General features: G+C 45.8%; 1 protein-coding gene across 1 annotated transcript in view; it reads right to left on the reverse strand.

Moving 5' to 3' along the window:
• The window catches only part of LMTK3 (lemur tail kinase 3), a 206,341-nt gene that overhangs the window by 114,710 nt on the left and 68,862 nt on the right, over positions 1-22,769 (reverse strand). The window contains exons 8-9 of the mRNA XM_086930342.1: positions 7,497-7,645; positions 4,983-5,067 (exon numbers count right to left, since the gene is read on the reverse strand). Coding sequence (XP_086786468.1) covers positions 4,983-5,067; positions 7,497-7,645 — 234 coding nt within the window. The remainder of the gene's footprint in view (positions 1-4,982; positions 5,068-7,496; positions 7,646-22,769) is intronic.

The following is a 22,769-nucleotide window of genomic DNA, read 5'->3' on the forward strand; positions in this document are numbered from 1 at the left end:
AGCTACTTTTTTTGCTTGGGTAATAAATGAAAGATCTGTTTCGATCCATACGCCCAGGCTTTTTACTTCCTGTTTTGGGTCGGGGGGGAGGCCCAAACAGGGTGGCCAGATGTTCTGGGGCAAGGTGAGTCCTTTCTGACCCAGGAGGAGAATGTCCGTCTTTGAACCATTCAGTTTTAAGGCTGATCTATTCATCCACCCTTGTATCTGCGTCATGCAGTTGAATAAATCCGCAGGTTGTTGACTGGGGTGGGATAGGGAGACAACTAATTGGGTGTCATCCGCATAACTGACGATGCTCACTCCAAACGGGGAAACGACCTCCTCCAAAGATGCGTTGATCAGCTGGGTGAGGGGCGGGATGATGATGGGAGCTACTTCCTTGAGGATTCGTAGCGCGGGGCTGGGTCCCTGGGAGAGCCGCTTTTGATGGTTTTTAGTGTATCCTTGACTTCCTCAATGGTTGTTTGGCCCCAGGAGGATAAACGGGGGGAGGTCGAGTTGTCGGGGGGATCATCAGTCTCACTTGAATTTGTAGAAGGGATAGAGTCGAGAATTTGTTGAATTTTTTGTTGGAAAAAGCTGGCTAGCTGATGGCATTTTTCCTGGTCTGCTTTGGGGTCTGGGGGATTTCTCGGGCCGGGATCGGGCACCTTGAGGAGTTCTTTCAAGATGGTGTAAGTTTCTTTGCTAGAGCAGACAGCTTTTTCAATTCTTTCCTGAAAGAATAGACTCTTAGCCTTACCAATGGAAAGTTTGTATATTGATAGGAAGGTCAGATAGGCCTCCTTGTTAGAGTTAGATTTCTCCTTCCTCCAGGAGCGTTCAGCTTTTTTACAGTCCTGTCGTAATGACTTGAGCTCTGGTGTATACCAAGGGGCAGAAGGTATTCGTTTGATATGTTTAAGGGTGGTGGTTTTGGGGAGTAGTGTGTCCAGAGAGGATGTGATCCAGGAGCTAAACTGTTTTAGACTTTGCTGTAGAAATGAACAAAGACGTTGTCCCTTTTTATCTTGGCGTGGATGGCACTGTGCTAATCCTATGCTTAAAGACTTTGATAGAAAAGCAGACATTTGAGGTGAGCAGATCTATAGTGTCGCTGGTGTTGAGAGTGCTCTAACAGGAGCTGCTTTCCACCTAAACTTGAGAACTACCCAGGGTTCTCTGCTTCTTTTTTTTTACATAATTTATGCATCACTCTATGCCTGAAAGGTTATTGTTTTGACTTACTCTGTATATATATGATTAATATTCTACAATACAACATCTATAGCCATTGTTATTGCATGTATTGTAGTGGTTTAATATACACTTTTTAATGGAATGCTGTCATCAATAGTTGCATAGATACCCTACACCCCCCAAATTGCCTCAGCATTCAAACCTGATTTGCACAATTTTATTTGGGGGTTTTATATAGCCCCAACATCACCCGAAGGTACAAGAGAACGCTATATTACCACTGGTTACTTTATACAAGCACACATGTAACTAATAGTCTCCTCATTTACAACTGTTTTTCACAATTTTATTTTAGGGTCAGTTTATTTAGCGCCAACATCGCCCGAAGGTATTGGAGCGCTTTATATTACCACCAATTGCTGCACAATATATTGCCTTTCTCAACAAACAAAAAACATAACACCTTTACGGAGTTTCTTTTCTTATATTGCACAACTGCTCACCAAGCTGAACCTTAAAACTAAAAAAAGTATAATTAATCACGTAGGTGAAACCTATTGCATTTGTCAATGCAATACACTGTAAATCTTTATTCAAGTATCTCTCCTCCTAATGATGTATGCACATTTAGATATTGTGTCATTTATTTGTCAGATTCCCTGTTTCAATGTGTGCAAGTGCTATGTAGGTTGTCCATTATGCTTCCTTCACACTTAGCCTCCTTGTCTCATGGGATGTAAGTCTTGCATGCAAATATTTTTGTGTCAGTTTTTGTAGGTTGCTTCCCAGTGTCAGCATACATCAGTATCCCTCTCACAGTGTACGTCAATTTCACAGTCTCACTACATAACTCCCTCTTTGGCTTGGTGCATGTCTGTCCTTTAAGAATGTCAGTGTCCTTGTCTGAACACATTACTTTTCATTAGTGTATGTTACCCAGGCTTCATCTGTTAATCTAGTTCTGCCTTTGTGAGAGAAGATAGAGTCTAAATGGAAAGACTGGCCAGATTGTCTTTGGAAGACCCAACCTGAGTAGTGTTCCTGTGTATTTACTTCCTGATGTATTTTTTTGGCACTCTATATATTCGACTATTTGAATGCATTTATTATAGTCTGAGTATATCTTATTCTGTCTTGATTTATATATATAGTCATGTCTTTGTCTCTGTTTGCATGTTTGTTCTTCTTGTCTGGGGGTTAGGCCTTCCTGAATGTAACGAGTTCTTGTTTGGTTATATATATTCCACTCTAGGTGTGTTTGTTGGTGTATGTGTGCAAATCTTCCAGCCCAGGAGTACGTATAATACATCCGAATTGAGCAACATCTATACTTTTATTCCTCTTTCGGAATATTAATTCTTGTCCTCGTGTATGTATTCCAGCCCGGGGGCATACTTTTCTCTCTAGGTGTAGTCATACCTATCTGAGTATGTGCTACTATCTGGGCCTATCTATTTCTGTCTTTATATATTTTCCTGTTTTATGGTGTATCTTCTAACAAGCCATATATATATGCTCCTATCTCGCTTTATTTGTTTCATTTTAAGTCAATGTGTTGATATCTAGATACATGTGCTCTTTTGCAGGTATATTGCTTTTTTTCGGGCCTATTTTATCCTGGCTGGCTAGATTTCTTCCTGTCTGTATCTTCATGTCTGTATGTATGGGGTAATGCCTGAGTATATTCGCGCTGTGCTCTATGCATTTATACCGAGACGTGTTATTTCTGAGGGACTACTTTCAGTGTGTCCTCCTTCCGTCTTTCTGTCTTGTTTGATTTGAGTGCATTTGTCCACATAAGGATGCATCACATCATGTCTAGATATTTATGTCTGGTTCAACTTGGGCATATTTATTCCCTTCTGGGTGTAGTTGTTCATATTTAGTTGAATTGTTTCAGTCTTTGTGTGCGGAAATCTGTATTATTTCAGTTTGTATCTCTAGCGGCCTTGGCATGTATTAAAGTGCCTGGTAGATGCGTTTTTCCTGTTTGAATATATCTTGATCTGTCATACTGTGAGGCCTATTTACGAGCAGGTTTGCATCACTCTTGAAACACACAACATTTTGCAAGAGTGATGCAACCTTAAGGCAGATTTTTGAAGCCAGGAAAAGCCACTTTGCATGGCTCTGAGCGGCTCCAGAATTCAGGAGTAAGGCAGTGCAGCGCACATCGCTCTGTTGCATTACTCTACCCTGAGAAGGCATCCATGGGCTTTGCGTGGGTGTATACCCACACAACTCCCATGGCTTGTGATGCATTCCCAGATTTACAAGAACTAGTAAAGCAGGGAAGGCACCAAAATCTTACACCTTCCCACAGGAGGAGTTCTTCTCCCAGCAGCAGCCTATGAATGTGCTGGGAGAGCACTTGATCTAGGATCTTCGAGGTCGACTTGATTAGGGCTCTCCAGATACACTAAAAAGGAAACTAAGAGAGAAAATATACAAAGGCAACGTGAAAAAGCTACAACATAAACCTGCAGACTACTGCCAATACACTGTATGGGTGACTTGCTGCCAATCTTTATATGTTCCTATTGGTATATGTGGATTGATGTCAGCCTGAACGAGTTCCCTATACTTTACCATAGGGAGACCTCCACCCTTATGGTGAAGATCTTAATATGGCAAAGTATAGGGAAAATGTAAAATGTTTATTAAACTTGGAAAAAGTTTGTAAACTTATTTTAGGTTAAATATTAATGTAAATGAATTTATATATTTATTGTAAATACGCTATAATGCACGATTAACTTAATTGTTAATTAAATCTTTAAATAATGTAAATAAATTAAATTAAATTTATTTTTCTTAAGTTTAAATTAACAAAAGAACACCAAAACTAAAAAAATATGTTTTAATATTCATTAAAAATTATTGAAAGAAATGTATCAAATTAATTAAAAGTAACTTAATTATATTAAAAAAATAATGTTTTAAAATTGTATTAAAATATTTTATAACTAAATAATAAATATGTATTATTTTTACATTATTTAACTGTTTTAAATAATTTAATTTAACATTATTTCCAAGGGGGTCCGTGCCTCCATTATGTTCAACGGGCGGTTGTTGCAGAACCAGTGTTTGGTCATGTATGATGCTGAACTTACTACTGTATTTTTTTGGTAGGTATTTACACTCGTAAATTTGGCTCTTAATCATTTTTCAGGGGGACGAAAATGTGTAAGTCTAGAATTTTTAGTAAAGTTACACTTGGATTTTGTGACTATACAAAGTAGTAAAGTTTGCACAAAGTATACTAGTAAACTTACACATGTAAACTACTCACATGTGTAAGTTACCTTTGTGAATAGCCCCCATAGTGCCTTCATTGCTCTTAACTAGCTGCTGCTATATTTTGAAATATTTGTACAATTCATTTACAACTATTCCTATTGTCTTGTGTGTTAGAAAACATTTGACATAATGCAGCATTCTCCATTTAAACTCTCTGTACACCAGGAGTATTGTCACTTGGTTGCAAAGTTCTCTCACTTTGCCATAAGAGAAGGGAAAGGTAAACACCAGTCTCCATGTTAAAAAAAGAATACAGATAAATGTGTTAGAAGAAGATGTTGCCGGCAGTTGATGTTTGCCTTTGAATTCACAGCAGATGTTACAAGACACAAATACATTTGATAGGCCTCTTAATTGATCACTCTCCTTTTGAACTCTTGCAAGGTTATTCTGGGGTGCTGTAACATCTATCACACCCCTAGTTCCAGTGCCTTAAGACCTCACCATTGCCTTTCCTATTTATGCATTCACATAGTACATGACACCGTAAAACTCACCTTGTAGTTGTTGTGGGAGATGCCATAGTCCCCAATGCGGACTGTCAGGTCAGAGGTCAGCAGGCAATTTCTCAGGGCCAGGTCACTGTTGCACAAAAGCATTAATAGATACATGTTATTTATTTATGTATTGTTAGTTTATTTATACAGCATGGCATTTCACCTGTGAGGGTATCAAGGCATTGTCCATAGGCATGAGGAGATCAAGTGATTCGCCCAGAATCACAGGATGTTGCACCGACACCGAGACTCGAACCCAGATCCCGAGTCTGCAGCACAGGCCGCTAAGCTACATCCTGTCCCAGAGTGGTCTTCAATCATTAAGATTTTTCAGTGAGACATTAAGGACTATGCTTCCAAATAATAGGTAGCTATTTGGATAGGTAAAACCTTCAATGCGTTCTGAATGTGTCCAAACAGGATCACTGTACACAGCATTTTGGTTGTCTGTGATACGCTATGAAAAGGAGGGGTAAGCACTTTATTGTATGTTTGCAGTAAACAACAGTTTTATGCTATGTATGGCCACCACATCCCTTACCTTTCCCTAAAATGTATCTATGTATCGCTGTAATGGGGAAAGCCAAGTTAGTGTGAAGCAAGCAAGGTAAAGTTAGCAACATCAGTTTGTTCGCATGGCCAGCTCCAGCTCCCAAAATATCCCCATTAACAGTGTCCCAGAGGGTTCCAAGCTGTCCCCTTTCATCTTCAGTCTCTAAATGGGGCTGCTTGGTGCTCTTCTCACAGACAGCATCAAGATTCATCACTATGCTGATGACATGGAATTCTACCTAAAAGTCTCATCTCCTTCATACATGCAACTCCCCAAACACTGCCTGCACATCATCCAGACCAGGATGTTCAGTGCCTACTTGAAGATCAACCAAGACAGTGACAACAAGAAAGAGTACAAACCTGGCTCAATGTCATGAACCTGACAGTTTTGAACCCTGACTTTCACAGAATGCCAAGTCACTTGAACTCACCCAGAATGCCAACCTCACTGCCAAAGAACACATTGCCCAAAAAAAAGAAACAAGGCCTGGTACCAGCTCTCATCAAGAAAAGTAAAACTATTTCTTCCAGAAAGTGACCAGAGAATTGCTGTCAATTCCTCGTTCTCATGCATATGGATGCTGGCAATGCTCTACTCTGTTGCCTCACAGACTCCACACAGGCACCTCTTATGGGCATCCTCCACACCACAGCATGTTATGTCCAGGACCTGAAGTATGATCTCATTACCCTCATTCTTATGGAACTCGATTGGCTCCACTTTTCAAAACCAGCCGCAGCATTTACAAAGCTATCACAACTTGTATCCTTCAGAACCGCCCCAAAGCTGCTCCAGGAAAGAGTTGAAGATGCACCACTTCTAAGAACTAAAAAACATTGCATTAACAGCCTACAAACCAGCTATCTCGCTTATCACTCATTGACTTTATGTTGGACTTTGACCGTGTACCGTGCTCCACTGACTTTTGGCTAGGTTCGCACCACACACATGCATACATACAAGTATATGGGAAAATCACATGGAAAACTGTCTGACTGCTCACCAGAGTCTACAAGATCCCCTTGGTCTACCATGAAGCTACTCTCTCCACTTCCTGTTAATGCCCCAAATCCATCGTACATCTTCCCCTTCTAGATACAATACCCTAAAGGCAGTTGATGTGATGCAGCATTGCATTTATAACCAGGAGTAAGATATGAGCAGATATATAAGTAATTCAAAAATGGTCTTTGTAGATAGAAATTTTCAATTGCATTGATTACTGATTTGTCCACTAAACAGTCAGGGTGTGGGGATGCACTGATTCAATGGCAAGACAGAGAAAAACACCAGGGGGTGTATTACGGTAAGTGCCCTGTGGGTCCGACAGAGTTTGCTTTTGTTTCTTGGGCCCCAATGTACTCTGATATTATTGAATGCCTCCCGTGTAACGGTGTGCAGACACTACTCCAGCCCCCTGCAGGAGGATTATTTCCCACTTTGACTAGCAGGATGGATCTCCACCTGCACGGTGAAAGGCAGACCGGGGACTTCAAACAATCCCTTTGCCTTTCACAAATGTACTCTTTCTAGGGCAGGAATGAGTTTGCGCCTGCACTGGGAATAGCACACTTATTGCTATAGAGCGCTCTATTCTGATCTGCACCTCGTGTAAATAGTTAAAGGTGCGCTGCTGCTATATGGGAGTAGTACTCCCAATTTGTAACATCAGATCTCTAAAGGACATAGATAGGGAAGCAATACAAGCCTATACCTGGCATCTGAGGTGTGCCCCTGCCTACAATCTGACTCTGCTATAGTCAAACCGGCCTTTCAACCCATCAATATGAAACCTTTGATGCATTAGTGGCATCACAGTGATATAACCATGGCTCTACCAATACAATACAAAATTGGGATTAATCTTGGTCCGAGCAATGTCACTCAGCGTCAGTCAACAACTGACTTCAACTTATTTTTGTGCCACTACAGCCTAGGGCAAGCAGGAAATGCCTCACCTGTGAATGTAGTTGTTCTTGTGCAGGAACAGCAGCCCCAGGGTTATCTCGTATGCCATCCTCTGCAAGGTGGTGAGGTCACGGGTCAGGAGGTCAGGGGTCATGCCATCTGCCTTGCGCTGGGCACGTAGATATCTTTTTAGGTCTCCCTGGGAGGTCCAAGAAGAGACAGACTTAAAATGATGGCAAAATACCAAGCAACACCTCAAAATAGACACTTTCTTGTGAAAATTTACGGTTCGCTGGTTATCACTGTCTAGGTCTGACCTTCATACAGGACTGGTCCCTAATTGCATGGCATTGCACTAGAGACTGGTTAATCCTGATTATAAAGACAGCAAAATGATTATTGCAAGTTTCCGCCAGCGAAATACAGACTAGTGAGAATCATCTTAGGACAACTTGCAAAACTGCCCCTTACAAGAAACAATTAGAGGAAATCAATGAGGAAATGACAGAGCAGAAAGATTTCCTCACTCTAATCTAAAATACAGAAATTATAGAAAGATTTAGAGCGTTGCTCACATGAGAAGGGGTATCCAACTCACCCAAAGATTATCTAGCACCAGAAACTCAGACATAAGACAGATCAGGGGAACTCCTCAGACACTTGGAGTGGAGGGGAGGGGGAACAATTTCGAGCCAAAGGACATGGTAGCCAAAGAGTTAAAGAGCTTGGAATCAACAAGAAAATAAAACTGAAACAAGTTTGATCTTGTGTTACAACATTGTGGGGAAGTTTGGCTCAATGGTTAAAGCGGCAGACCCTGATGCAGAGGTCTAGCCCGGGACCAGGGTTCAATTCCTGCCTTGGTGGGTCTTGGGCTCACTTTCCGCTGACCTGATAATTCTCACCTCGGTGCCTCTCTAACCATGGGTCCCACTCTGCCGCTCTGGGCAATAGCTTGCTTAATCTCCACATCGGCCCCAGCAACGCTAGGATGCCTGGCTTCACCTTGGGGGTGTCCTGGAGTGGGCACTTCACAGGGAAAAGCCAGGAAGGGTTCCACTGCGGTATGCGTACAAGCGCCTGAGATACCCCTTCGGGGGTCGATTCGGGCGCTATACAAATACTACTACATTTACATTTACACACAGACCATGTCTAACCAAGTGACAAGAATCATTTAGACACATTGGCATATCCTGAATACAGGGTCTCTAAGCTTTGAAAAGCCCCTTTCTTCACATAAAAGGAGTAGGAAGCTTGGAGACATTCTAGTATACACCTGGGATAACACAGAGAGAACCCCTAGGATAACAGGACACTACCCATGTGCTCAATGCAGCGTGTGTAACCTAACAACACACGCAACATCCCTGGATCTAGGTTTGCAGAACCCTTGGGTACTGAGGCGACGCATGAACTGCAACTTAGCCTGTGTCATATACATGATAACCTACCCCTGAAAACTGAAGTATGTGAAGATAACACGTAGGAAAGCGAAGTCCAGAATAAAGGAACTCAGGAGTAATATGAAGTGCAAGGAAAATACACCTTAAATGGGCAATCACTACATCATCAAGGGCCACCAAATGACTGACCTGAAGTGGGTTATATTAGAAAAAAATGGAGCCACTCCCTCTTGATTACGTCGCTGTCCAGATTGTCTTACTAATAACTTTTTTGCATGAGGTGCAACCCTTAGACAAGGATGAATGACGTTTCATGAAGCTACCTTAGAACTTCCATGATGCGATTGTGCTAAATAAAGTTTGAAAGGAAATATTTTTTAAGTAACTGAAGTCATCAATCATAACCTTTTCTCTCTATAACAGTTTCTGAATTTCACTAACACTGTAAATATCAGATGTAACTATTACTCCTCTCAACTGAAATCAGTCTATCAACGTGGGCTGGTTGAAATGCTTTCTTAATTCTGACCTATATGTTTGTATGTAATATATTTGCATCGTTCAACCCTAGGTAGATAGCAATGGAGCACTGACCAATGAGTGATGGCTTTGGGATAACATAGAGGATTCTTTACAAGAGGCAGGTCTCTATTATTGTTAAAATCTAGTTTGCAGCACAACATTATCAGCGCCATCTTGTCCTTTTTAGGCCCATTCGTGCGCGTAAGCGGCAGCCATATTGAATGCCATGGCCTCTCTGCCCACCGCCGATAGCCAGCGCGTCTCTCTCTCTCTCTCTCCTGACCTCGCAGGCATCCCCCACGTGCTGACAGCCCCCGCTCTCACATGCTTGGGCCATAAACCCCTCTTCAGCGCAACCCTGCCTCGGAACCCCATCCTGTTCCCAACTCAACACCTCCCTCCATTCCTTTCATGATCCCGTGTCCTTTGATAAAACCCCCCTCTTCCTCTGTGCCCGATTGTCCTGCTCGTTCCCAGGCTGCCACCTGGCACTGCGGATGCGGTTTATTGCCCCCATACAGTAGGAAGCTTCCCCCATCAAAGGACTCACGAGCTGATCAAAGCCCCCACCCCATGAGATCCGATCGACCACATGCATTCCGGGAATCGGCGGAATGCCCAGCTGCGCGACAATCGTCACCTGTTGTGACCGGGGTGGGAACTTCTACTGTAAATGTGTGTGGGAACGGGCTTGAAGCGGGGATTCCGAGGATGCCTTTCCGTACTTCAAAGTGTTTGCAAGAATGTGGCACATGCAATAAACTGTAATAAAGACCATAAACCTGTGTATAAGAGGCCAGGCCTCAGGGATGCTGCTAGAGCACCTCGAGAAGATACCCTGTTGTCTGAGTTGACGTGTTCTGCTCCGTCGGAATAAACCTTCTGTTTCCTGCCTTCCCGTCTCTAGCGCCTGCCTCTTTGTTTGATAAACTTGAGTGGTATTAGAGGCGGTTAGCGCCGGGCAACTCTGAAAAAGGTTTTTGATCAACTTCGGCCCTACCTTTTTCCACAATTGGCGTCCCAAACGTGGGGCCCATCAGTGACTTGTGGATCCAGTGGGAGAGGTCCTGATGACAGAGTGTACGACTGCAACGATCGGGAGAGCTCCTGTCCGATAGACCCTCGTCTGACAGCCGATCATCCGAACTTCACTGGTTCCGAACAGACCTCTCTCGAGTGATCTACGGTCCTGACTGGGAACCATCAGGAGTGCCGCGACAGTCACGAAGAATAGAGGACGATCGGGCGCTGGATTCGGAAGACAAGAAACCGTCCATGCGATCCGGGTAAGGTCGTGTAAAACGACAAATTGCGAAATGATTGTTTGATTGTTTGGAAAATACTAGTATTACTCTTCGAATTATTGGTTCTCTTTGGAGATTCGCTGTCTGCAAACGGAGAAGAATAGATTCTCTCTTCCTTTGCAGGTAGTGAAGGGTAGGTAACGCAGACTTTTGTCCCCGTTGTAACCCGTCGTGCCTATCTTACTCCCCCACTGATTGATTGTTTGCCCGAACATTGTTGTTCGCGGATTGGTTCTTTCTGGAGATTCTCTGTCTGCAAACGGAGAAGAACAGGTTCTCTCTTTGCAGGTAGTGAAAGAGTAGGTAACGCAGACTTTTGTCCCCGTTGTAACCCGTCGTGCCTATTTATTCTCCCCATTGATTGTTTGATTGACCGAACATTGACTGTTCGATATTGGTTCTTTTGAGGTATTCTCTGCTTGCAAATAACGAAGAATAGAAATATTCTGTCTAGTCTTTGCAAGCAGTGATAAGATAGGTAGTGCAGACTTTTGTCCCCGTTGTAATCCATCATGCCTATCTTCTCCCCACTGATTGGTAGTTGGTTCAGCCTGGACCGCTTATTAGAGATGAACCATCCGGCTCCACTGGAAGGCACCCCTAATAAGGACATGTTCATGAAGCATGGATTGATCGCCATAGCCTATAGCAAGCTGTGGCATAAATATACGAAGAAGGATCAGAAAAGTCAGTGGCCACTGATAGGATCCTTCGATGAAGATAAAATAAGCGCGCTAGAAACAGCCCTTGGAAATTAGGTTAGAGAAAGAGCTACGGAAAGCAGCCCACCTAGCTGCTAGGAAATTAGAAGAGGAAATTAAGGAGAGAGAGGAAGCTAGACAGAAGCAAGAGTCAGAGACATCAAATCAGTGTCCGGTTAGAACACCCTCTACGCTCTACCCTGAATTACCCTCGAAACAGCGAGCCAACGATGATCTTTTGTTAGGTCCTCAGATCATCTACATGCCCCCTCCATATGCCCCTTTCCAACATTTAGCACAGCACCCGTCGCCCCCAAGCACCAGCGAAAGTAGTATCAGAGCTTCGGTCCCCATGGCCTCTGCGCCGGCCGAACCCCTTGTACTAGACACAGCACAAGCAACAATGTTAGATGACCCTGAGGCCCGAAAGACAGATTCCGCAAGAACGAACAGGTTGAGCAAAGATGAGCGAGCAGGGATTGACAAGATAGTAAGGACACTAGTAGAGAGAAAAGAGAGTGAAGAACACATCACGGATATGTTCAACTCATATGCTGGGAGCCACAGACGGCACTTTGCCGTACGATTATGTTATCATGCCCTGAATGCGTATGAGGACCGATATCGAGACAAAGGTCCCGAGAGCCTAACGACTCTGTATAGAAAGGTCGATATCGGGGATGAGGGCGAGTGTGACGTGACGGACCTCCTTATGCGTACGCTTGAGGTTTTCTGCCATCTCACTGAACAAGAATCGGAAGCTAAACCTACGACACCTGTAGCGACCGCACCACGAACTGAACAAGCTAGCACCATGATGCTAATAAGAGAGGCTGCCCCTTACTGGGTTCCCCCACGAGGCCTGGGAACACAAGATGACGTCAACCACCAAGATGCAAGAGGGAGGGTAGTGTACAACTGGGTCTACCAGCTATGGGATCGGCAAGATATTCTGATGTTCCGGAAATCTCTGCCCGATTTACGTAAAAACCCCACTGCCTTCTATACCGAACTAGGTACCACCTTGGGTTCAACGATTATGACCCTAGCCGACCACGATTTGTTTTTCGGGTTATGTCTGCCAGCTGACGTGTGGAAGCAAATCCGGAAAGTCGACCACCCTGAGCTGTTTGGACATACCTGGTCACAACTCGATGGCATAGATAGGCAACGAGAACCTGGACAGAAGCCTTTGAAATCCATTTTAGAACTCCCAGACAAAATTGTGCAGAAACTGAAAACCCTGATCCCAGAAAAGAAAGTGGACTGGTCGATAGTAACGGCCTGTCGTCAGAAACCCCAGGAAGACGTATCGGAATACTTCTCCCGGTTTGAAACGGTGTTCTCCGATTACAGCGGCCAGGACATGACCACTGCAACCGGACACCATCTGTTTGTCCAGAATTATGTAAAGGGTCTGTCGCAGGAGGTCTCTCAGAAACTGCAGGCCAGCGAGAGTAGTTGGGCAGCCTCCAAACCTGCGGCTATCCTCCAGATGGCCCAATATTACGAGCATCAGAAAAATGAAAATGATAGAGCGACAGAGAAAAAGAAGAAAGACTTAAAAGAGAGGGTGATGATTGCACAGTTGCAAGGGGTGACTATAGGACGAGAGCAATACAAAGGGAACTACCAGACAATGCCCCTAGGAACGCACCCCCTAAAGACCGTACTCCGACACCCCATGTTGGACGTAGAGACATTAGCGAGTACCAGTGTGCATTCTGCAAGGGATTTGGCCATTGGAAATCCCAGTGTCCGGTTCTGTTGGAGATGAACAGGAATAGGGACCCCAAAGACGTAGCGGGTGGACCGAGAAATAGAGGACAGCAACGGGGGTCCACAAATGATACGAATAACGACAGACCAAGCAGACCGAATACATTTGACCGTCCCCGACAGAACCAGTACCAGCAGTCTGACTGCGACGATGCCCGCGACTTCGCATAGGACTGCCTAGGGCAAGGGAGGGATCCAGTCGAGCTCTATGTTGACCAGCAAGGTCCTTATGTCACCGCTAAGGTCCTAGGTACGAAGTCTCCATTTCTGGTAGACACTGGCGCGACACGTAGTGCGTTATCTAAATGACTGATTCCAAGGGCACCCTTGCCTGGCTCGCTTGTAACATCGATAGGTTTCGATGGAACGCCCTCCACTAACCCTTTGTCCACACCGATCTCCTTTGACCTAGAGAACAACACCACTGACATGACGTTTTTGCTTTCCTCCAATACCCCTGACGCCATTATGGGACTTGACTTGCTAAAACATTTCCGAGCCACCATTAGATGTTCACAAGACGGAGTTCGAGTCTTTCTGTATGACAACCCGGTTCTACTCAGACACTGTCCTTCCCGACGCATGTTTTCCATCACTGACACCGACTCGTCCCTACTTGACACTCTGCCTCCGTATTTGTGGGCCAAGACAGATTCGGACGTAGGACGCATGATGATTGACCCAGTGCACATCACTGTTCGACAGGACGCAATACTCCCGAAACTTCCACAATATTGGATATCGCCCGAGGGCGAGAAGGCATTGGTGAAGATTATTCAGTCCCTGATAGATGCAGGAGTGGTAGAGGAAGTGGTTAGCAATGTTTGCAACAGCCCTATCTTACCCATCATAAAGAAACAAGGAGAAGGAGATGAGAAAGCGTACCGCTTCATCATCGACCTTCGAGAGGTCAACAAAGTAGTTGTACCTCAGTACCCAGTGGTCTCGGACATCACCACTATTCTGACTTTGATTCCTTCTACGGCCACCACCTTCACTGTCATTGACCTCAAAAATGCTTTCTTCTCTATCCCCATCCATCCAGACAGCCGATACCTCTTTGGCTTCACCCTAAAAGCCCGCTCATATAGATTCTGTCGAGCACCCCAAGGCTACACAGAAAGCCCCAGCATCTACAGTCAGGCCCTCAAGAGACAACTGGACGAAGTCCAGTTACCCGATGGAGTGGTATTGATACAATACGTCGATGACATCCTTTTGGCGGCCGACACCACTCCACTTGCAGTCACAGCCACCATCCAACTCCTGCACTTCCTTGCGGAAAATGGCCACAAGGTCTCCAAAAAGAAGCTGCAATTCTGCCAACCCCAGGTCACTTACTTAGGCCACCTCTTGTCCAAAGACGGAAGGAAACTTACTCCGGATTGAATCCAAACCATTCTAGAGACCCCCGTCCCTAAGACTCAGAAACAAGTCCGCTCCCTACTAGGCCTCACTTTCTTCTGCCGACAGTGGTTACCGAATTTCAGCCTCATCGTGAAACCACTGCTTTCCCTACTAGCTAAAGATGTCCCCTTCCCACTCCCTTGGACCCCTGAATGCCAATCCTCCTTCATAGAACTACGAGATGCCCTTTGTTCAGCCCCTGTCCTAGGAACCCCCGATTACACGAAGCCCTTCTCCCTCTACACTCACGAAAGGGAGGGATGTGCTTTGTCTGTCTTGACCCAGTCCATTGGCCCAAAGCAACGACCATGCGCTTACTTCTCTGCCACTCTTGACCCAGTAGCCAGAGCATTGCCTGCCTGCCTTCGAGCTGTAGCTGCCGCTGCTATCTCTATCCGACAGAGTGAGGGGATCGTGCTCTCGAATTCACTCACGGTGTTAGTACCCCATGCGGTTGACACCCTCCTGAACCAGACTAAGACGCAACACCTGACGAGTGCACGACTGACTTGATACGAATTGACTCTGCTTGCACCCCACATCACCCTGAAAAGATGCACCACATTGAACCCGGCAAATGTGTTGCCCCTACCAGAGAACGATCCCAATGTGCCCCCTGTACATGACTGTGTGACCCTCACGGACGAACAGACCAGGAGTAGGGTTGATCTCAGAGACACAGCTTTTCCTGACCCTGACGGAGAGCTGTGGGTGGACGGCTCTTGCACCAAACTCCCCGATGGCACCACCTCAGCTGCTTATGCGGTCACCACAGCCTGAACTGTAGTAGAGACAGCCACATCACACAAAGATCTGCACAGGCAGCAGAACTAATTGCCCTCACATGAGCATTTATCCTGGCAGCAGGAACCACAGCAAACATTTACACCGACAGCCAGTATGCCTTCGGGGTGGTTCACCATTTTGGGCTCCTTTGGAAGGAGAGGGGATTCTTGACCTCACATGGCACCCCCATCTTGCACGGAGATCTAGTCTCCGTCCTAACTGAAGCAGTCCGTCTTCCCAAGCAACTTGCAGTAATAAAATGCCAAGCACACAAAAGGGTGACGGACATCATTGGACAGGGGAATGCGCTGGCCGACATGACTGCCCGAACCACAGCTGAGAATAGAACGACAACACGCATGTACGTGACCAGGTCACAAGCCGAAAAATGGACAGACACTAGGGAAACTATTAGGGACATCCAAATGGCCAGCTCGCAACACGAATTGACTGAATGGGCACGGTGGGACTGAAAGACGATGAAGGCTGCTGGCGAACAAAAGACACAAACAAATGGTTGCTACCTGACTCATACCTGATTCCCATACTGACTATGGCACACTCCCCTGCACACATAGGATCAGCCCCCATGATCGAACTTGTCTCCAGAGTTTGGCACAACGACAAAATCACAGACTCCGCCAAACGTCTGGTCCAACAATGCTTGATATGTTTGCAACATAATCCTGGGAAAGGAACTGTAGTACCCCGGGGAGGGTTTGGGGTTCCCAATCACCCGTTTGAAGTCCTGCAGATGGACTACATCCAGCTAGAAAGATGCCAAGGCCTGAAGTACGTACTTGTTGTGGTGTTCGCATTTAGCAAGTGGGTGGAAGCCTATCCAACCCGTGACAACACTGCCATGGCCACCGCAAAGGTACATCCAAACCAAGAAGAGGAGCGTAGAGGTACTGATAGAATCACCCTCCCAGCAGGACTTTACATAACCAAAGAGATTCTATCAAAAAAGTGAATGAAGTGATAGTTTTTATTTTAAATTTTTTACTATTAGAAGTGGTACTAGGCTCTCTCTTAAAAGTGAAAAGATGAGAGCACAATGTGCTTGTTAAAATACCCCTCACACACTAAAAAACCGTTAGTGTCATGCTTCATCATAGGGGTCTTCCCGCCCCTATAGCGGGACCGGGCGTGCTACGACCAGACGAACTACGCGGGAGCACTTAAGTTGTGACAGAGGCTATGTGTGGGTGCATGGGTATCAGTGAGAGTGTAGGGACCTAACACTAGTGAGTGTGAAAAAAGTAGAAAAAGTTAAAAATTCCCTGGCATAGTAGAAAAAAATATACTTTATTGACTTCTCTAGCTGGGAAGATTAAGAAGGGGTTGTGAGGTAGAGCAATAGCTAGCTACCTAGTCAACATGTTTCGTAAGCAGTCCCCTACTGCTTACTCATCAGGACCAAATAGTGATCCCTACTTATACATATTCAGTTCTATGAAGATATGCCTACTGTCCTACAAACAATTCAGCAAAAATCAGCTGAATGTTTGTGCTTCGGGGCATGAGTTGGCCCAGGTGAAGCAGAAACAATGCAGTAAAAAATGGACCCAATTTGGTCTCTGTAAAGAAAAAGAGAAAGAAAGAAACCAACATATATGCGTAAATTAGCATCACAATCTGAATGAGAATGCAAACAGATAGTTGTATACCACATTGGTGGAGAAACCGCCTTATATCTCTAAAAGCGATCATGTACCTGTATGTAATCAAACAGGTAAGAACATTACATCTATCGAGATCAGCTGTCTATCGCTAAAGTTTCTCTCGTTAGAGACATATAGTGACCTCAGGATACGGGTACACTATCATCTCATCATACACACCAAAAATCATGACTCCATGCATTTCCAACAAACCAGCAATCAACAGGGGGAAAGGGGAACCCTCCTTCGCATTTTCCACATGAGAAGGGAAATGCTGAAAAACAATAAGCGTTTCACTCAACTCACAACCCTATCAAAGGGATCAATACATACTTTTGTCAGTAATTTTCAGAGCCCCATGAGCTCACCCGTTTGAAGTCCTGCAGATGGACTACATCCAGCTAGAAAGATGCCAAGGCCTGAAGTACATACTTGTTGTGGTGTTTGCATTTAGCAAGTGGGTGGAAGCCTATCCAACCCGTTACAACACTGCCATGGCCACCGCAAAGGTACTACTAAAGGAATTCTTCCCTCGTTACGGCCTTTGTCGAATTTTATGGAGTGACAATGGCCCCCACTTCGTAGCCGAAGTTATCCAACTCATCTTGAAGGGGTTGGGTGTAAAACAGAAGTTCCACGCAGTCTTCCACCCCCAATCTGCTGGACTCGTTGAACGCCACAACGCCACTCTGAAACTAGAACTGGCTAAGATAGTGGCTACCACAGGACTGAAGTGGCCAGACGCTCTCCCACTGGCATTGCTATCGATGCATTCCACCCCCACCAAACACCACTTGACACCTTACGAGGTCGTTTTCGGCCGACCCATGAGCGTCTGGTCTGCACCAAAACCGACTTCCATTCATGACGTCCCGGACGTCCTAATGTCCGATTACTTGTATAAATTGACTGAAACACTGTCTGTTATTCACCAACAGGTGCTGCATGCCATCCCTGACGCTTCCAGGGGTCCCGGACACAACCTGCAACCCGGGGGATTACATCCTAATCCGAAATTTCCAGCGTGCCAAGAGTCTGGAACCCCGGTGGACGGGCCCCTGGCAAGTCCTGCTCACCACCCGAACAGCTCTTCGAGTGGAAGGAAAGCGCAATTGGGTGCATGCACACCATTGCATGAAGATCTCCTCGACCCTGACAACGACCGAAGACGTGACCACCCAGGAAGAGCTCCTGAACAAAGACCGACCATCACTGAACTGCTATCCTGATACAGAGACACTTGAAGTAGCAAAATTCCCCGATCCTACTGTGCCGTCCAGAGAAGGGTACAACCTGCGACGAAAGGAGGGAGTTTCGGCTAAGCAGTCCATTGACTAAGTCATCATTCTCAGATCAGTGGCCTAACACTACAAAGGCTGTCAGGAGAGAAAGCCAGACAAAGTTTTTGGTTCTGCCCGCTACCGAGCTCCCTTGAAGATGATGGAAGCGCCCGATAAGAAGATGATGGAAGCGCCCGATAAGAAGATGATGGAAGCGCCCGATAAGAAGATGATGGAAGCAACCGGACATCCGAAGATCCGCTACAGAAATCCAAAGACTGACAATATCCACAGTTCAAAGACCATTGCACTTTTTATTGCCCTCCTATTTTGCCTGGTGTTTAACAATCCGACCAGACCCACCTTCTCCTACCTCCGGAAACGAACAGCTGCCACCCTGACTGTGGCACTATCCGTCATCAACGTCACAGGCCTTATGTGCATCGAAGGGCTTGGAACACAGCTGGTGGGTCGCAGCGCTTGCCGCATCACCAGAACCTTGGACTCCACCGATCCACCCTCTTTTGTCTCCTCTCCGAACATGTACTTTGTTTGTGGCACAAAGGCCTACACCTGGCTCCCCAAAGGCTGGGGGGCATCTGTTTTATCTCCTTCATCCTTCCTCCGACCTATGTGGCTCCAGCGAATCACCATAGACAGAAACGAGCCAAGGACATAGAGCAAGCCGACTCCACCGGAGCACAGTTCCTCGATGCAATGAAGGGACTTGTTCCACTCTGGGGCCCAATGGCAAACAGCCGTGCCATCCGACATTTGACCCAAGCAGTCGAAACAACGATGAACATCACAGCTGGCATCCTTGCAAACAATACAGCCGAGCTTCAAGCGGTCCGCCTGGTGGCTCTCCAGAACCGCCTTGTTCTAGATGTGGTTCTAGCGGATCGTGGTGGGGCGTGCCACATCATTGGGTCCAGCTGCTGTACATATATACCGGACAATTCACCCTCAGTGTACAAAGCCATCGAACATCTCCACAGACTCTCCTCAGAAGTTCACCAGGAGCAAGAAGAATGGTCGCTTGGCGGATGGTTCTGGAGTACTGTTAAGAACTGGGGGTGGAGATTGTTTACGATTATCCTGATTCCTGTTGTTGTAATATGTGGGTTCTGCTTAGGAATCCAATGCCTGCCGCGTCTGTGTTCACTATGTGCAAATTGTATCTGCCCTAAGACTGTGGACTTTGAAAAAGAACGCATGAGAGCATTGTATGATGTTGAGGTTGGGAATCTGATGAAGATAGACATCGATTAGACAATCTGGCTAGATATGTTGAAAAGGGAGGACTGTTAAAATCTAGTTTGCAGAGTCAACATTATCGGCGCCATCTTGTCCCTTTTTAGGCCCACTTGTGTGCGTAAGCGGCAGCCATATTGAATGCCATGGCCTCTCTGCCCACCGCCGATAGCCAGCGCGTCTCTCTCTCTCTCTCCTGACCTTGCAGGCATCCCCCGCGCGCTGACAGCCCCCGCTCTCACATGCTTGGGCCATTAACCCCTCTTCAGCGCAACCCTGCCTCGGAACCCCATCCTGTTCCCAACTCAACACCTCCCTCCATTCCTTTCATGATCCTGTGTCCTTTGATAAAACCCCCCTCTTCCTCTGTGCCCGATTGTCCTGCTCATTCCCAGGCCGCAACCTGGCCCTGCGGATGCGGTTTATTGCCCCCATACAGTAGGAAGCTTCCCCCATCAAAGGGCCCACGAGCTGATCAAAGCCCCCACCCCATGAGATCCGATCGACCACATGCATTCCGGGAATCGGCGGAATGCCCAGCTGCGCGACAATCGTCACCTGTTGTGACCGGGGTGGGGACTTCTACTGTAAATGTGTGTGGGAACGGGCTTGAAGCGGGGATTCCGAGGATGCCTTTCCGTACTTCAAAGTGTTTGCAAGAATGTGCCACATGCAATAAACTGTAATAAAGACCATAAACCTGTGTATAAGAGGCCAGGCCTCAGGGATGCTGCTAGAGCACCTCGAGAAGATACCCTGTTGTCTGAGTTGACGTGTTCTGCGCCGTCGGAATAAACCTTCTGTTTCCTGCCTTCCCGTCTCCAGCGCCTGCCTCTTTGTTTGATAAACTTGAGTGGTATTAGATGTGGTTAGCGCCGGGCAACTCTGAAAAAGGTTTTTGATCAACTTCGGCCCTACCTTTTTCCACATTATGTGGTGGTGCTCTTTGAAAAGCTACGTCTTCGATTTCTTTCTGAATGGCAAGAGGGCCTGGATAGATTTAATGTCAACTGGTATGTTGTTCCAGATCCTGGGTAAGTAGCTGGAGATGTCCTGCATTTCCTTCCTTTATTTCTTCTTCTTCGGTCTGACAATGCCCTGGTTCGGCACTGTGAACCTGAGATGATTATGTGAATGAATGAACGAATGAATTTGTACTTGTAAAGCGCACTGCTGCCCCAGCAACAGGGCCTCCTGGCACTGTACTCATACCGCTGTGGAACCCTTCCTGGCTTTTCCCTGTGAAATGTCCACTCCTGGGCACCCCAAAGGTGAAGACAGGCATCCCAGCGCTGTTGGGGCCGTTGTGGAGATTAAGCAAGCTATTACCCAGAGTTGCAAAGTGGGACCCATGATTATAATAGGCACCAAGGTGAGAATTATCAGGTCTGAGGAAATTGAGCCCAAGACCCGCTGAGGCAGGAATTGAACCCTGGTCCCGCGCCAGACCTCTGCATCAGGGTCTGCCGCTCTAAGCAGTTGGCAGTTCGGGCTGGACTGTTCCCATGAGGCACAGGGTCAGACTGATTTGCATATGGCCATGTCTGAACTGGGGTGGTGTGGAGTGCAAAAAAACGATGGATTTGGGCCCAGATCTCTGTACTGGGGTGAATGTATGACATTGTTCTGCATTCTGTCCATCAACTGTGGTTTTTGCTCTAACCATTGAGCCACACTTCTCCACTTCTCAGCAGATATGCATGGATATTGTTTCTGATAGCTTCATAGTTGAAGCAACTGGTCTTTAAGTTGATACTAGCCTAGAGGAGGAGCCAGGATAACTCCTTCAGTTTTTGAGTGATGTGTTCAAACCTCCTCAAGACTTTGATAAGGTGTACCACAGTGTGAAGGATGCCTTTCAAGGGGGCCAATATGGTGTGAGGAAGGCCATTGAGCACAGCCTTGCATCTAGATGGGAGAAGACGAAGGTTTCCACTGTCATAAAGTCGATTTCTATAATGAAGGTTTCTCTTTTTTCCAAGAGAGTAAGCTTTTGTATGCTGCCTTAATTTTCTTAGGCCTGTGATCTTTGAGGTAGAGATCTGTGTCAAGAGCAAATTTAATATATTTTAAATTTGCTGTCGGCCATCTAGGTACACAGCCACACTTGCATCTGAGATTGTGTTCTGCGGGAATGAAAAGTAGGAATTCAGTCTCAGTTGGGATAAGTTTTAGGTAATAGATTGAGCTTAAGATACTAGCTCGTTACAAGTTTTGATACACAGAATTTTATTAGGTGGTGAGATTTTGAGGTAGAGTTATGTGTGGCCAGCATACTGATGGCGCTTGATGTTATTGTGAGCCAGCTCTGAGGTGCTCCATGTAGAGCTTGAAGAGGACAGAGGACAGAACCCTGGAGTACTTTGCAGGGAATTGGAAGTTTCTGGGATCTTCAGCGTCACATCAGGATGATCTCTTAAAGTAAGGGAAGAACTATTACAGGGTTGTGTCAGAGAAACCCATATCAGTTTCCATGGTATGGATCAGTGGCTTGTTGTTGACTCTGCAGACGGCTGCAGTGCCGATCAGAGATCGATCAGGACTGGGTGGAGGGTATAAAAGACTACTTAGTGGACTTGTAGAGGTTTATTCCTGCTAATCTGATCCTGGGGGGGTGGGTGAATGAGGCTTTCTCAATAAATGTTCTAAATGAAACACATGATAGTGCTGGGGCAACAGTTGACAGGATCTTTCTTGTCTAGGATAGAATTCCAAGGCAAAGGGAAAAATTGAACTGCCATCAGGTTGTCCGGTACACTTGCTTCACTAAGAGAGAAGTTCATGGTGTTGAGAATGAGGTTGAATGCAACTTCTTGAAAACATTTCACAAAGAATGTTGGAAGAATCACATTTTTATGAGAGGTGACTTGACAGTAGAGGATGCTGGTAAATCCAGCATGCCAAAGAAGAGTGAAGTCAGTCCAGTTGGGGTAGCAAGATTGGGAGATTGAAGGCAAAGTGGATGTCTGTTTCGTGTTGACTATGTGCGATGGGATACGATTTTGACAATTGTCGCAGTGAGAAAAGTAATTTATGGCACTGCACCTGTTAACTGATTGTAGGACTCGGGTATCTGCAATTGGATTGGTACAATGCTTGAAACCCAGAGTGCTTTGATTCAGTTAGTCACTTGGTTAATGGCAGTCTTGTAAACGATGGCCTTGTTGTTAAGTGATGGGGATCTCTGTCCTGAATAAAGTGCTCTGAGTTGCTTGAGGTT

This window comes from Lissotriton vulgaris, chromosome 7 (assembly GCF_964263255.1).
Source record: "Lissotriton vulgaris chromosome 7, aLisVul1.2, whole genome shotgun sequence".
Lineage (NCBI taxonomy): Eukaryota > Metazoa > Chordata > Amphibia > Caudata > Salamandridae > Lissotriton > Lissotriton vulgaris.